The sequence below is a fragment of the Vidua macroura genome, chromosome 24 (assembly GCF_024509145.1).
Source record: "Vidua macroura isolate BioBank_ID:100142 chromosome 24, ASM2450914v1, whole genome shotgun sequence".
Taxonomy (NCBI): domain Eukaryota; kingdom Metazoa; phylum Chordata; class Aves; order Passeriformes; family Viduidae; genus Vidua; species Vidua macroura.
Window position 1 is genome coordinate 7,357,703 of NC_071594.1, and position 16,261 is coordinate 7,373,963.

At 51.9% G+C, this 16,261-nt stretch overlaps 2 protein-coding genes across 2 annotated transcripts; one reads left to right on the forward strand and one right to left on the reverse strand.

Annotated features, from left to right (window-relative positions):
- The first annotated feature begins 2 nt into the window (after nt 1-2).
- Nucleotides 3-2,895, forward strand: ATP5PB (ATP synthase peripheral stalk-membrane subunit b). The gene is made up of 7 exons (XM_053998335.1): nt 3-146; nt 249-291; nt 727-872; nt 1,350-1,513; nt 1,991-2,116; nt 2,246-2,425; nt 2,740-2,895. The coding sequence occupies exons 1-7, from the start codon at nt 119-121 to the stop codon at nt 2,809-2,811; spliced, it is 759 nt and encodes a 252-aa protein (XP_053854310.1). The 5' UTR covers nt 3-118; the 3' UTR covers nt 2,812-2,895.
- Nucleotides 2,896-8,067: 5,172 nt separating this feature from the next.
- On the reverse strand, nt 8,068-10,292 carry ADORA3 (adenosine A3 receptor). The gene is made up of 2 exons (XM_053998334.1): nt 9,895-10,292; nt 8,068-9,044 (listed from the first exon to the last, which is right to left on the reverse strand). The coding sequence occupies exons 1-2, from the start codon at nt 10,242-10,244 to the stop codon at nt 8,444-8,446; spliced, it is 951 nt and encodes a 316-aa protein (XP_053854309.1). The 5' UTR covers nt 10,245-10,292; the 3' UTR covers nt 8,068-8,443.
- Between the last annotated feature and the right edge of the window lie 5,969 nt (nt 10,293-16,261).

A 16,261-nucleotide genomic window follows, 5' to 3' on the forward strand; every position in this document is an offset into this window, starting at 1 on the left:
CGCGCCGCCATCTCAGCGCCCGGCGGCAGCGGCGGTCACCGGCCGGGACGAGCTCGGCGCCGCCGCTCCTCAGGGCCCCGCCGCTCCCCACGGCCCCGCCGCTCCCCACGGCCCCGCCATGCTGTCCCGCCTCGTCCTGCGCGCCGGTGAGCCGCGGGCGGCGCCGCCGCTCGGGGGGAGCGGGTGGCGGGCGGGGGGTGCCGGCCGAGCTCTGCCCTGACGCGCTCTCCGCCCTCTTGTCCCCTCAGCCCCCGCCGCGCTGAGGGCGCTGCCGCCGCCCGTCGCCGTGGGGTGAGTAGCGGGGGAGCCCCTCGGGATTTGTGCCGAAGCAGCGTTATTCTGGGGTTTTGTCTCGCGTTTTTCCCGTTCGCGCTGCGGGAGCATAGGGCAGGGACTCCTGGAGGTTATCTGGTCCCACCCACGTCCCGGGAGGAGGTGTGTCCAGGAACGCCACCTTCTTCGGATCGCGGGCTGCCCAGGGCCGGGAAGGACCTTCCAGCTCGTCCAGTTCCCCCGCCTGCCCTGGGCAGGGACACCTTCCACTGGAGCAGGTCCAGCCCGGCCTTGGACTGTGCCAGGGATGGGGCACCCTGTGCCCGGGCCTCACCAGTTACCTGCTTATTCAACTGGAAATGTGCTTCAGCCTCACCTAAGGGTGGTTTGGGGGACTGTTTCTGTTTGTTTTTTAAGTAAGAATCATAATTGAAGTGTTGTCCTTGTTCACAGGGTGTTGCACACCACAAGACCACTGCACACAACTCGGCAGAGTTTGGCTCCTGTGCCACCTCTGCCTGAGAAGGGAGGAGAAGTTCGTCATGGTTTGATCCCTGAGGAGTTTTTCCAGTTTCTCTACCCTAAAACAGGAGTCACAGGTTAATACAGACTTTTACCGTTTTTAGCTATTTTTACATGGTTCTGTTCACCAGTTCTGGCTGCTGAAAAGGTAGAGTATTACTGAAAGTGAGTAATTTGCATGTGCAGGTTGTGAAGAACAAGCCACTGTAGGAGTCCTGGCTCTAAAGTTAGACACCTAATGGGTGAAAGAATTCTGTGAGCTTGATTTTTGTAGAAAGATTTAGTGCCTGTTGGTCCTTAAAAACTTTAAATTCTGCATGTTTCTGAATGAGCAGAAGCAGCAGGTCCCATGTCAGGTGCAAGCTGCTTCCACTTGCAGTGAGGTTCCTTGTGGCACCTTTCCCAGGTGGAACTGTGGCTCTGCTTTTTGTCCTGGTAAAACAGAACACTTCTCCCTGGACTTGTGAGCCTTTAAAGTAGCTCCTCTTAGGTACTGGAGTTCCTTGAGCCTCGCTGTGCTTTATAGCAGCAGCGCTGCTTTATTTCTCCTGTAGGGCCCTACATGTTGGGCACTGGCCTCCTGCTCTACCTTCTTTCCAAGGAGATCTACGTGGTTAACCACGAGACAGCAGCAGCTGCCTGCATACTCACAGTCATCGTTTATGCCATCAAGAAGTTCGGGCCTGAAGTCGCAGCTTTTGCTGACAAGCTTAACGAGGTAATGAAGGAACTGCAGTTGGACTTTGCAGTCCTTAGTAAGGAATGGTTTTGTTAAAGTACACATGGCTTCCCACTGCCAGAGGGCAGGGATGGATGGGATGCTGGGAAGGAATTGTTCCCTGGCAGGGTGGGCAGCCCTGGCACAGGTGCCCAGAGCAGCTGGGGCTGCCCCTGGATCCCTGGCAGTGCCCAAGGGCAGGCTGGACACTGGGGCTGGGAGCACCTGGGACAGGTGTCCCTGCCACGGCAGGTTGGGAATGGGTGGGATTTGAGTTCCCTTCCAAGCCAGGCCAGTCTGGGATTCCATGGCTGGTTGTGAGCCCTCGTTCCCCTCTGCTGGCATAACCTCAGCCCTGGCACAGGGCACTTCACACAGGCATTTCTCACAGCTCAGTGCAGCATTCCAGGATTAACTGCAGATCACTTGTTTTCCTTGCATGTGTCCCTGAAGCGTGGGGTACTTTCTTTCTTGCAGGAGAAGGTGGCCACAGCTGTAGCCATGAAGGACGAGGCCATCCAGACCCTGCAGACGGCCATCGAGGAGGAGAAGAAGGAGCAGTGGCGGGCAGAAGGCCGCAGTTACCTCTTTGATGCCAAGCGGGTGAGCAGGGCAGCATTGCTGCTGCTGCTGCTGCTCAGTGCCAGGGCAGCCTGCCCTGCTGGGCTCCTGCCACTCCTGCAGCATGCCCTGCTGCCAGGCTTGAGCCTCTTGTCTCCTGCTGTGTTGCAGAACAACGTTGCCATGCTGCTGGAAACCAACTACCGGGAGCGCTTGCTGATGGTGTACAGCGAGGTGAAGAAGAGGCTGGACTACCAGGTGGCCATGCAGACCCTGAAGAGGCAGAAAGAGCAGGACCACATGATCCAGTGGGTGGAGAAGAACGTTGTTCAGAGCATCACACCTCAGCAGGTACTTGCTGGGTCTTACCTGCTTTAGGTTCTAGCCTGCACAAAGATTTGCTGTTCAGGGATCCTGGCTCACGAGGTGATGGCTAACTTTGGCCAGGGGTGGGACTGGATGAGCTTTGAGATCCCTTCCAACCCAAACCTTCTGGGATTCCAGGAATCTGTGCTTTATTGGATGTGAATCTCTGACTTCATGAGCTATAATTGCATCCCTCTTATTTGGTAACTTACAGGTCTAAAAAGGTTTTTCTAGAATGCACTTAAATGTCTGTTTTCTTGTTGAAATGTCTCCTGAAGGCTGTTTCCTGTCTCTTGCAGCAGAAGGAAAGCATTGCCAAGTGCATCGTGGACCTGAAGGCGCTGTCCAAGGGTGCCCACGCAGCTGTGTGAGCAATCTGAGCCCACTGACACGTCCCAGTACCTCCTCATGGAAACTGTATGATTCTGAAATATCATTAAACAGACAAAAAAACCCTTCTGCTGTCTTTCACTAGCAACAGTCCCTGCCTGTTTGTGTTTGAAGTCACTGGATGGTCACACCAACCACTACAGCTGATTTATGGTGGGGCATGAGTTGGAACCACAGTGTGTGAGATCCTCTTGGATTCCCTGTTTGGTCAGGAACACTTCCAAAGATACAGAACTTCACAGAGAAAAACCCTGGTGCTGAAACTGGTCCCTGTGTTAGAATTCTGAGTGATAGCAGCCCCAGACACCTGCTGTCCTTGTGCACATGTTCTAAAATCATCTAAAAATGATTTGTGCTGCCATTGACCTGGCCCGTGCTGGGAGGAGCTCTGGGTCAATGTTCTTGTTCTCTAAAAGGACTGGAATCCCCCTTTCACAATAAAGCCTCGTGAAGTGTTGTAAGAGTTTGGGTCTGGGAAAAGAGTGATCGGGCAGGAAATGCGTCACGAGCTCCTGAAAAACTTTCCCTCAGCTAGCCATGTCAGCACTCAGTCTGAAACAGGGAAATGGGTACGTTTATTCCCGAGGAGTTTTTCTGGACTTCCATAACTCTGTCCGTTTTCTTTTTATTGGAAGCTTTCCTGTGACGGAATTCGTTAAAAATCCCAGCAAAGCACACACATAAGTAAACTCCTCCTGTGTGTGCTGGGATGTGATTTATGCAGCCATAAACCCAAGTGGGCAGTCTGGGGATGCCTGCAATCCCATTTCTCAGCAGGGTCAAGAAACACGATTTTCTTACACTTCTCACACATCAGTTCACCAAAATGTTCTTCAGAGGCAAGAACCTTACTTCAAGCCAACCTAAGCTGAGGCTGCCTTACTTTTTTTAGACTAACAGTTCCAGACAATGCAGGTGTCTTTCATAGTTTCCTGTTTTTTGTCATTTTAAATTTAAAAAGTGAAGTTGCTTAACTTCCACAATTGTGCAAGCCCACATCTGATTGACATTTGAGTTTTTAGCTGGTGTGACAGATTGTTCTCACAAAGCAAGTGGTTAAACTGGTGTGCTGACGCTTGGGGAGTTCTCCAGCAGCACTTCCATGGTGGGAGGTAAGCTGGAGCTCTATCATTTCTTGTTTCTTTTACTATTGCAAACACAGCACCCTGTGAGGTTTGGTGTGGGAAACTGGGAGGTTTCATGGTTTGACTCCTCTGGAATGTGGCAACAATGGGATGCAGTAGGAAAAGTGGCAGCAGCAGAGAACAGGGTGTTTATTTTCATGTTGTAATATTTTCACATTGTTCACGATCCACGGCTTGCAAAGCAAGTGCTGAGAAATGCCACTGAGGGGATTTTGTAGTGGAATATCTTTTAGAATCCCTATCTCTAAGATTCCACAAACAAACTGGAGAAGAAAGTTACTATTCCTATTTTGGTGGGAAAAGTCAATTTAACTTAAACAAAAACATCAAGGGAGGAACTTTTCAAAGCTGCTTCTCATTATGAAAATGTTCATAGGGTTTTAGCTGCTGCAAAAATAATTCCTGTAGGTGTTTTTAGTTACTAGATATCCTCCTTTTCTGGGTGGAGAAGGCACCGTGCCCATCAGGGAGCAGTGAACTCGTATGTTCAGGAACAAGACACTGGGAAGGGGCTGGTGCTACAGAACTGCCAGGTTTGAGTGGCTTTGTGACACTTTTATAAGATTTCCAAGAAATGGGTAAAAACTAAATCAAGTCTTTTGAGTTAGAAGAGGGTAACAAGGTTTTTGTGCTTATGTGTATATGTATATAAATGTAACTCTGTCCCTTTCTTTCAGTTCCTGTCAGTTAATGCTCTGAGAGAATGGGAGGCTTTTCCTCAAAAGCAGCTTCAGGTATTTTATTTTTTAAGGAATTCCCTTAGCTGCAGTGTTGCTGACTGAGGTGATGTCCTGCCCAGGGGCTGCTCTGGGGGTGTTTGGGGAAGAACTGCATGGCTGCCAGAGGCTGCCTGGCACAGTCTTCATCTGAGCAGCAGAATTTTCCTGTCTGGTGGTTCCACTTTCAGACAGACTGCACAGACACAGCCCCCCATGTGCTTCTAGCTGCTTGTAGTACTACAGGGGACATTTGCACGTTCTAAAACAAGTTTGTGATCATTTTTTTTTCTATTGCAGTTGCACCAGAACCCATTTTTACTACTACCACTGTCCCCAGCACTGTCCCTACCACCATCTACACCCGTACAGATGATTTCAAAGCTGCAGAAGTCTCATGCTGGATTAATAAGTAAATGCTGCACCTTTATTTCCTGATTTCAAACCCAGAGTTCCCTGAGACTGCAGCCTCCTTCTGCAAGGGAAGGGCTCTATATCACATATTTAACATCTTGGGGGGTTAAAATTTGGTTAGAATTGCCTGGTCTGTGCACTGGGTGGGTGATTCCTAGAGATGCTTAATGCAGATGCACACGTGTTAATCTCATGGGGCTGGGGATAAATGTTACACTCCATAAAGTTTGGTGAATTTGAGCACTACTGAAGCTTCAGTCCCTCTGTTGAAACTGGAGATTCTGACAGGATTTCCTATGTATCAACAGCCATGAAATACTCTACATGTCACTGGCCTTCATCTCTGGCATCCTCCTGACCATCCTGGTTTTTGCAATCATCTTTCTCTTCAGGAAAAGTGAGTGATGCAGTCGAGGGCATAGCAGCAGGGTGATGGTGACTGCAGAAGTTACTTCATTGCTCAAATAATGTCTGCCATGAATAATTGTGTGTCGATGAGCAGCTGGTCCCTGGCAGTAACTCCTCGTGAATCATCCCAGCAGTGTTTTCAGGGAAGAATTAACTGTGCCATTGATGAATTGTGGGGGTTTTTGTTGGTTGTGGGCTTTTCTCATCCTAATCCTGGCTGCACTGAATTCATCCTGGCCGCTTCCAACAGCTGGGCAGGGCCTGGGCAGCCCAAACTGCCACTTTGCTGTGCCAGAGGTCACACATCACCTGTCTGGCACCCCTCTGCAGCCTGCCTTGCACTGCTGTCTGCAGACACCTGAGACTGGGATCCCTTTCCTTCCTAGGTTCCAAGAGAGCCCACCAAAATTTACAAGAGGAAACTTTCTCCCAGATGACAGCTGAGGAATCTCTTAGGAACACCCAGGTAAATGTCACAACTGTCATTTCTAATGCTTTATGCAGATAGTTCAGATTCTTGACAGTGTGGTAAATATTAATTTGGGATGGGAAGGAGAAAAGTCACCTTTGAGACTTGGCTGTTACTCAGCAGTTCTTTTGGCATCTTCAGGGGTTCTGGGGCTTAACCACTGACGAGCCAGGTTAGGATAAATCTTTTTAAAGGGGAAGCATTTCTGCAGTTTTCCTCTGTGATATTAATTCTTTGGAAGCCCCTAAAGGAGACTTTACCCAGAACCCTGAGCCAGACTGACCAGTGGGATGAGCCAGCATTTACCAATTTCCCCCGTGCAGGGACAGGCTGTTAAAGGTGCCTGGTGTTGAGGACAAGGTACAAGTGGGAAGTTCCTGCTGACCTGCAGTGCTTGTGCACTCTCTAATGTCTGTGGCTTTTCTCACATCCCCAGAATGAAGTGACCTACAGCACTCTGGTCTTCCAGCGGGGCAGGACATCACTGCCTGTGTGATGAGGAAGCTCCAAATGAAATCAAAATGTTCCCACTTTCTGGACAACAGAAGCCACGAGGGACCAAGGGAATGGTGCACCAAGGGAATGCCCTGGGAATGCCCCCATGCCCTCTGTAACACAGCTCTTTTTGTAGCTATGACAGGAAATGGTCTCCTGTTCCAAACTGGCTGCCAGCGGCTGTGGGCAAATGGAGAGTTTCTGTACAGGATTTCCTCATCTGAAGAAATCTTCCTGCCCTTGTAAAGTTTCTGTTTGTGAGAATACCAGAGAGAACTGAGAAATGAAAATGTTTCTCTGCATCTATCCACATTATCTATAACATGCCCTTATGTCTTATGTTTCCCTTCCTGTCACCAACTCTAACATTTTTCTTTTTTTTTTTTTTTTTTTGGTTGCCAAGTGCTCTGCTTACTTATTTTCTGTTATTGAAGTTATGATAATGAAATGTTTGGATCTCTGCTTCCTGGTTGGATCCCATAAAAGAAATGCACAATCACAGTGTGACAACTAAAATCTCTGGAAATGTTCACTCATGTGTTATTACCCACAGTGTTCTAAGTACAGAGTAAAAATCGTTCCCTGTGTATTGTAAAATGCAGGCAAACCCAGTGGGCAGAAATGCTGATGTGTGACTCCAGTTCAGGAGGCTGAATGATTTCTTTATTAGAACTATGCTAGAATCCATTCATATGCTATTTAAAGGAGATACTAAAACTACAAACCTGCTTTTCTAACTGCCAAATCTAACTCCCAACTCGGGACCCTCTCTGAGAGTCCAGGTGGGTTTTATTGGCCACCAGCCCCAAACAATCCTCACCAGAGTCCAACCAAGCACTCACCCCAGGTAAACAATTCCCCAAACACATTCCACGTGGGAAAAACAAGGAGCAGAAATAGAAATTGTTTTCTCTTTCTTCCCTCTGTGCTGCTCTATGAAAAATCCTGAGAGAGAGAGAAATGTGCTGCCACACCTGGGCACGAGCAGGATGATTTCCCACGGGTGGCAGTGCCAGGGCAGCCCGGGGGCTCCCGAGAGCGGGGCTGGAGGTGCCACCTGATGGCAGCAGCAGGCCGGGGCTGGGACTGCCCGGGACAGCGAGCAGGGCTCCTGCTGAGCCCCGGGGCAGAGTTGTCACCGGGCGCCCTGGGGCCCTGAGATGTGGCGCTGTGGGTTTGGCCACAGACTGCTGCGGGTGCCACAGGCTTCCACAGGGTCAGCAGAACACCCTGTGCTCTTTGTTCTGCTGTTCTCTGCTCTCACCTCAGTCCTGGCAGCTCCTTCAAGCTCTATTTAATGGAGAAAATAGGGGGAGCATTCCCTCCCTCTCTAGAAGGTGAGCTGTGGGCTGGGGTCCCTCAGGTGCACTACCTTTCTGCTTTTTCTAGACCACTTTTATTATTTGAAGATGGAGAAAAAAAGAGCCTAGCCTTTAACAACCTCTTTTCAGTTTGACCCATGTTCCCAAAATATGGGCTGTGTCAGCTGTGGTGTAACTGCAACTTCTGTGCCATCCCAGGCAGGACATTGACTGAAATTGGGCAGTTTTTTGTCATGGTAGGACTCAGCAGGCAGAATTAATGTAAAATCCATCTACTATTTATTATTACTCATAAAAACGTGACAACACTGGCTGAAGCACAAGCTGACCAGACTCAAGTTTAGTTGGAATGGACAGACAAGAACAGGCAGTGAGCTTGTGAGCTGCTGGATTATCAACAGCAAAGAACACATCATGTTTTTTAATCAACCCAACCAATCCTCATGTTAAAAAAACCCAAAACCCCCAACCAGACAAAATTTCCATCTTCTGTGTTTAGAAGTTGTATTACATAAGGACATATATTCACATAGAGGTTTAGAGCAGCTTCAGACCCACAGGTTGCTGCAGTTTTCCAAGAGTTTCTTAGCAAAGCCAGGTGGTTTAGCAGGGGTCTGCTACTCACTGGCAAGTGCAACCTTTCTTTATGACTGCGGGTCTGTTGTTTGCTTTGTAAGAGCTGGGTCTGGTTTTTTGCACAGGATATAGGTCCTTAAAATTAAAAGGTATGTGGTTTTGAACTTCTTTATCTTGCAGGCATAGACAATGGGGTTCATGGCAGAATTGGCATGGGATAGGAGGATTGCCAAGTACATCAAATAGGGGGGGATCTGAGACTCGGGGTAAAAATAGGAAATGCAGTTTATAATGCACAGAGGCAGCCAGGAGATTGCAAACAGGAAGAGAACAAGTGCAAGAGACGTGGCTGTCTTGAACTCCTGGCCATAGAAAGCCCCAGCCCCTCTCACACGGGCCCCTTGGCTGAGCTTCGTGTGGATGATGTAGAAGATCTCGGCATACAGAGCACACATGATGAGCAGGGGCACGAGGGTCCACGTGAAGAAGAAGAAATACACCATGTAATCCATCCTCATCACGGAGATGAACCTGCACCTGAGGAAGCTGGAGCTCCTGGGGCCTGCCTTGTTCCAGCCAAACATGGGGACGAGCCCTCCCAGCAGGGACAGGGACCAGCACAGCCCCAGGGCCCACCAAACTCTCCTCTCTGTAGTGATGATTTTATATCTGTAGGGGAAGAAATCCCAGGTCGTGTTAAAGAGAAACGTTTTAAGGTAGTTAAGGATGAACTCACTTGTTCAGGTACTGCAGGATCATTGTTAGAAAATTAAGCATTAACTTTTTTTTGTGGGGAACCCAAATTTTATCTTGAGACAAGCCCCAACTCTTCATTTGTAACAGTTACTTTGCAGCATCAGTAAGAACTGTGCTTAAGTTCCCTTGTTTAAAAGTGGATGTTTAATCTATTTTATTTCTTGTTTCATTATGATCTTAGTTCTCCTCTTGCCAGGATATTGCTTTGCTGCTGTTGGAAGTCCTACCTTTTTTTTTTTTTTTTGCTTCCTTGGGTGTACTTTCCTCTTTTTATTTGGTTTATGCCAATTTTTGGGCTAAAATTCATTCTTCAACTTCATAGGTCCTTTCCCATTATAAAGCATGACTTCTTGGATGCTTGAGTTTATGCTTTGCTTTTCTAGCTTGTGTACTTTTCATTTAAATGTAAACAGTGAGTGACTTCAGTTAACTGTTAATAAGATTGTTACTACTTTTGTATTTTCAGCAAATACTAAAAGGAATTGTATTTAAAAGATAAGCCTAAAAAAAAACCCCTGTAACACACTCAGCATCCTGTGCAATTAACAGAAGTGCTGAAAATCTAACGGTGTGCCCACAGAGGCATCCTGTGACCCCACTCTGCTCTCACACACCTGACAACACCGAGCTGTGCATGGGCACCCCCGGCCCTCTGGAAAGCTCATCCCAGGTGGGCTTTGAGGCACCAGCATCCACGTCAAGTAATTAAAGTAATTAAAGGTTAGAAAGGAGGACAGAGGAGGCCGGGGTGGGGCAGCCTCACCTGGTGGGCAGCTTGACTCGCAGGTACCTGTCGATGGCGATGGCCAGGAGGGACAGGATGGAGGCGTTGGAGAACATCACCAGCAGGCAGCACATGAAGAGGCAGCTGTAGGCGGGCACGGAGATGCCCAGGCTCACCACGATGGCCAGGGGCATGACCAGGAGCCCCATGGCGACGTCGGCCAGCGCCAGGGACGCGAGGAAATAGAGCGTGGTGCTCTGGGGCGCCGCGTTCAGCCTCACCACCCAGATCACCAGGATGTTCCCCAGCGTGGCAAACAGAGCCACCAGGCACTCGCTGCCGATGTAAATCCCGTCCAGGCTGCTCAGGGCCAGGCTGCTGTTTGGCATCCCGAGCTGCTGCTGCAGCTCCTTCCCGTGCCTGCTGCTCGCTCGTTTGGAGATTCTCCAACATCCAAACCTCTGTGCTATTTCATGACGTCAGCACTCAGGCAAAAAATCAGCTGCAGATATCTCAGCATCCAGGAACCGTTCACCTCTCTGGAGACCCCTCCTGAAGCTCACTGCATCCCTTCAGCAGCCTCGGCTCAGCAAAGTGCCTTGGGAAGCTCTTTTGAAGGGAGAACGTGGGAAAGCTCCCACAGTCCTTCTTAGCAGCAACTTATAGAGAAATAGTTTTACAGGTTCCTCTTTCAAGCCGATTTAGAGGTGCAAAAATATCAGCAGCAGTTGGCTGCAAAGCGGTCACTTATCAGTCCAGTTAATCTCTCCAGTCACTGTCACAACTGAGGCAGCTCAGTTGTGGTGTTGAAGGGGCTGCACTTAAAAACCAAAAGCTCCTGGGTGAAGGTAAGGGCAGGGAGAGGTGACTCTGCCATTACCAGCATGGGGAAAACAGACCTGACCTGGGGAAAAATTAATTCCCAATCAATCTGAGCCAGATAACGAGAAAGAAAGCCGAGTTGTGAAGGCAGAGGGCGGGTGCTGGAGCGGAGGCTCCACCCTGTGAGAGCGCCCTGACCCGGCTGGAGCGGGCAGCCGGAGCTGGAGGATGGAGCAGCCCCTGTGCCAGGGCCGTTCCAGCCGTGCCCCTGCCCTTCCCCTGTCCTCCACAGGCAGGTGCTTTTCCCTGGGGACACTGTGACCGAGGGCGATGCCACCGAGCCCAGCTGGGGCCAAATCGGGGCGGTTCCACCCAGTACCCCCTGTTCCCACCAGCTTCCTGCCGGGGCAGGCACAAGGTGCTCTGATACTCTTCAGGTGCTTCCTCACCAGGCAGCATCTGTTTCCTGCCCTAAACACGACAGAGCCAGGGTGCTGGGCTGCTGTGACTCCTCTGTCACCGGAGGAGGATGAGCCTATGCCCTCCTGCTGTCCCTGCCCCGCATGAGCGCGGCTTTCCCTCTGCCCTGGGGTGCTCTGGGTGCCGCGGGTGCTGCATCCTCACTCCGGGGGCGCTCGGCCCTTCTCCCGCTGCCCTCCTTCAGCCCCAGGCTCGGGAAACGCAGGGCTGGAGGTTTCCACAGCCGGCAAAGCGACTGAGCGCTCCCTGGGCTGGGCTCCGGAGCGGCTCGGGCTGACCCAGCCCCGGCTCTGCTGCCGGCCCAGGGCGGGAGCGGCGCTGGGAGGCAGCGCTCGAAGGCTCTGGTGAGCCTGGGATTCCAAGGTGGGTTTTTAGTTACCGAGCTGGGGCGGCAGAGCCTGCGGAGCCTGCTCCAGGAGCAGCCCGTGCCGGGCAGGCTGGGATCAGAGCCGGGCGAGTCCCGGGATGTCGCGCTGAGATGGGGTTAAAGGCTTTCGGATCCCGCTCCCCAGCACTTGATGGTTTTGCCATTTAAAGGCTGTACTCGTTTCTTGGATGGCTCCAGCGAAAGGCTTCCAGCTATTCCCGAGGGATCCTCCTACATCCTGGTGAGATAAGGATCAGGAAGGGAAGGTCTCTGCAATCTCAGCTGCGGCTTTGAGCACAGATTCCCTTTTCACTTTGGGGGTGGAGGGGAGGAGAGCAAATTTGCTAGAAAAAAATCATGTCTAAGTGACACACAGAAAACAAAATATCCCACAACAATGATCTTATCCTGTGAGTCAACAACAGCCACGTCTGCCTTTGTTCTGAAAGGCTCGCGGGGAGCCCAGAGCAGCCTCCTGGAAGGTGAGCTCCCCGGCAGGCCCTGCCTGGAGCCCCGGTGGGTCCCGGCTGTCCCGGGCCTGGCTCACACAGCGCCAGGCTGCCCCAGCCACAGCCCCCTCCGTGCTTTGGGGCGTCTGTGCCCCCTCTTTCCTTACATCCCAACAGCTTCTGCTCCTGTGCCAGGAGGTGTGGAGGAGTTCTTTTCTGGATTTCAAAATGTAATGTTTGTAGGAAAAAACCCCAGGCACCTCCTAAACCAAGCGGTGGCGAGTGGCGAGTTCTGTCCTGGCTCTTCCCTGCCCGGGAAGGAAGTGAAAGCAAGGCAGAGAGAGGATGTGAGTGTGGAGCAGAATCACAGCTGGAGTGATTGTGGGCTGGTGAATTACGAGCCAGAGTGAGAGGCTGGAGCCTGGTGTGGGGGACAGCGTCCTGTCACTGTGCCTCAGTTTCCCCATCCATGGTAAAAGGAGGGTTAATCTGGTCTACACGGAGCTGCACAGGGCTGGACAGGAGCAGAACCCTTTTGGTTTCCCTCTGAAATTCCCCATTTGGGATTTTCCCCCTTGCCCCTCCAATAGGGGCACGGTGATATTGGAAAACCACTGCTGGTTTTTCTCACAGATGCAAAATCCTGAAGAAACCCCTCCTCAGGCACACACAGAGCTGTGCTGAAAGGCAAAGTTCACTGTCCTTAGAATGCAGGGTTGGTTCCAAAGATGATTTCAGCTGCTGTCAAGAGCAAATCATCAGAGGACAATCAGATCTGGAAAGCTCTTCTTCCCTTCCACATCCCATTCCCTGAGCTTGGGCTGTGCTGGGCTCGGATTCTCCCGTGGCTTTGGGTTTCAAAGCCCCGGAGCCGGCAGCGAGCTGTGTGTGCTGCCGAGCCCGTCGGGCAGTGCAGGGCCGGAGGGAGGAGCTGGGGCTGCCAAACCAGTATGGCCCGGCGGCTTTACTGGGCAGACGGGTGGGATTCGAAACTGCTCCCGCTGGCCAGCCCTGGAATTCCAGGTACAAACAGGGCAGGAGTGCAGGGACAGGGGCTTGGACAAATTATATTTTTGCGTGGTTTTAGAATTAACTGCATTGTAACTGGAGGCTTTTAGAGTTTTCTTTGGGTGTGGCCGTGGAGTGGGTGCAGAGCAGCTGGCACAGGACCCCGTTTGATGCCAGCTGCACTCCTGCACACGGGAGTGATCTCTGCCAGCCCGTGGGAGCAGCCATTCCCGGGTTATCCAGTTCTTCCTGCCCCACAGCACCCGGGCTGGGACGAACGGAGTCACACGGCTGCTCTCGGCTGGCCGGGGACACGCGGCTTCTTGGGATATTTTATTCCTGGAGCTGCTTTCCCAGCTTGGCACAGAGCGATGCAGAGCCATCACCCAGCCCTCTGGAGAGCCACCTCGTGCGTGTGGGGAGAGGAAATCACCTGGGTTGTGTCTCACAGCCTCTGCCCGGCCCTGGCAGCGATCCAGGATCCCACTGCACAGCACAGAACTTTCCATCCTCGCTCTTCGTTAGCGACTGCTTTAAAATGCCATGAAAATGGCATACAATAAATCCTGGGGAGATGAAAGGGAGGTTTAAGCTGGCAGGAGGTTCTTTTTACACACAAATTGTCTGCCTGACAGGAGAGAAACTGTTTTGACATTTTATAAACTCTTCCACTGATAATTTTGCATCTCAGTACAGCAAGGCTGGGGGAGGCAGGACGGGGTGAAACAAAGCCAAGGCCCTGAGCTCCCTTCCCAGCTCTTATTTTTGAACACCAGCAAATTATTTAACTGCAAAGCACTGCAAAAGCAGCCTTTCTCTGAAAAGAAAGGGAGGAAAGTGCCATTATCTCATCGATGAGCATCCTCAGGAGGGGACAACTCACCTGGCACAGGCAGCACCCTCTGCCACTGCCCTGCCTGTCCCCGGGGCTTGAGAACACGGGGTGTAAAACCCATTGTCAGCTTCTCCAAATCAGTTTGTCTCCAACAAGGGTTGAGTGGACACTGCCAGAAATCAGCTCTATCAACTACAATAAATATATGTGTTTGATACAGGCTCACTGAGTTACTCTGGATTTTGAGTGTTTAGTGGCATCTCAGGCTACAAATGTCCCAGATTAAATGAATATTACCAAGGAATTTCCTAAGATTCTTAACCTTTTGGGTCATCCTGTGCAGGGCCAGGAGTTGGCTTGATGATCCTTGTGGGTCCCTCCCAGCTCAGGATAGTCTATGATTCTATGAATATCTTGTTGTAATTTATTTATGAAGCATGACTCACTCTCTGACTGGCATTCGTGGACTAATTCATCACTGTCAGCATGACTGAGGGGGGAGAGCTTATATTTCCTCTGGATATCTTTTAAGTGCTTTTTTCCTGCCTTTATTTCCCTAATCAAACCAAGATCTTATTTATAGTGCTGCTGTTTCTGTCTGGGTAAGCCCAGAGTGGCCCCAGTGGCTTAACAGGATTTATTTGCTGCAGCTTTGCCCGGTGTGATGAACAGAGGGATTTGGTCCTGCGGCTGCACTGATCCTCTCGGAGGTGGAAGCAGAGGCTTTCCCCCGAGGAGCAGCAATTCCAAACAGACAAATGAAACCCCACGGGCCCTTGGGGAGGGAGAAGGAGCTGGTGGCTCCAGACCAGAGAGGAGAGTGGGCCCAGTTGCCACGCTGATCCCACGCAGGCTCCCAGAGCTTGCTCCCTCTGGCCTGGGCTCCGCAGGGAGGTTCAGTGACTGCTGCGGGGCCGTGGAGCAGAGGAGGGAGGAGGGAGGCTCAGTCCCACCCCACACTGTGGCACGGCACCGAGGGCAGCCACGCACGGAAGGAAAGCCCTTGGGCCTTTCTTTGATCAAAGATGGACTGAACACAAACCATTTTCCAGGGAAGTGGTCCTGAGGGGTGCCTGGAGTGTCCCCAGGAGGTGAGCTCCACCAACAGGAAGGTGAGCTGGAGGCAGCCGGGCTCTGGGGGCCAGCACGGTCCAGGTTTGCCAGGGAAGCTCTTTAGGAAGGAAGCATTGTTTATACCTTTTTATTTTTAATGTATGTGTGTTTGGATCCAACCTTTTCCGTGATGGATGGCAGAAATCAAGGCCTCTTTTGTTCTACAATTAACTCAGATATGTTTTTCAGTTCCTTCATGAGAAAAAGGAATTTATTTTTCTTCACAACAATTTATTTTTCCTTACACAGAGCTCTCGTTGCTGTAGAGAACTGTTTTGTTAGTGACACTTATTGCCAGGATTGCTGCCCTGATTTGGGAGGAAATAAAGCATTCTGAAATACTTGCTGCAAGTTTTGGAGCCTCACCATGATGTATCTGGAGTTTGCCCCTAAGATTTGTCTGAAGGAATCCCAGCGCTGCAGGGATTCCAGTGGAGGGAATTTAAAGGAGCGTGTTCCCTGGTGAATAATAACACCAGAGCCCCGCTCCAGTGTGAGGGATGCAGCTCTGCCCTCGTGCAGCCCTGGCACCTGGGCTGGCACAGCCCCGGCGGGCTCTGCTGAAGAGGCTGCATGGGAAACGCTCGTCGGGAAGGACGGGGAGATGAAGTGCCATTGTTTCCATCTGCTCAGCTCCTCGTCACTTCCACTCCGCTCCGAACACGTGGGGGATGAAACTGCTGAGCTGGGCTTTGCTCATTCGGCAGCCGGGCGATGCAAACTGGGCTCGCCCGAGGTTTCCATGCGGGGCTGGCGCAGGGAGAGCCCGGGACCGCCGGGAGCGGGACCCGTGTGAGCTGGGACGGGAGGGCAGGGCAGGAGCGACCGATCCCCGGGACAGCCAGCGCCAGGAGCCGCCGTGTGTGCGAGCAGAGGCCGCAGCGGGCCGGCAGGGTCTCAGGAGGTGGCGAGCAGCCCGTGGCTCTCGGCCAGCCCAGCCTGAAGCTGCGGGCACGGGGGCAGCGGGGAGGGCAGAGAGCCTGTGCTGAGCTGCCCCCCATCCTGCCTAGGGATGGAGCACGGAACCTGTGCTGAGCTGCCCCTCATCCTGCCTAGGGATGGAGCACGGAACCTGTGCTGAGCTGCCCCTCACCCTGCCTAGGGATGGAGCACGGAGCCTGTGCTGAGCTGCCCCCCATCCTGCCCTGCCGAGAGCATGCCCGAGGAGCTGCTGGGCTGGGGATCGTGCCCGAGGAGCTGCTGGGGTGGGGATCGTGCCCGAGGAGCTGCTGCGCTGGGGACGTGCCCGGCAGCAGCGCACGGCGGTGACAGGAGCCATCGGGAGAAGCCGTCAGTCTGGAATGCAGCTCCTCACCACAACACACAGCCCAG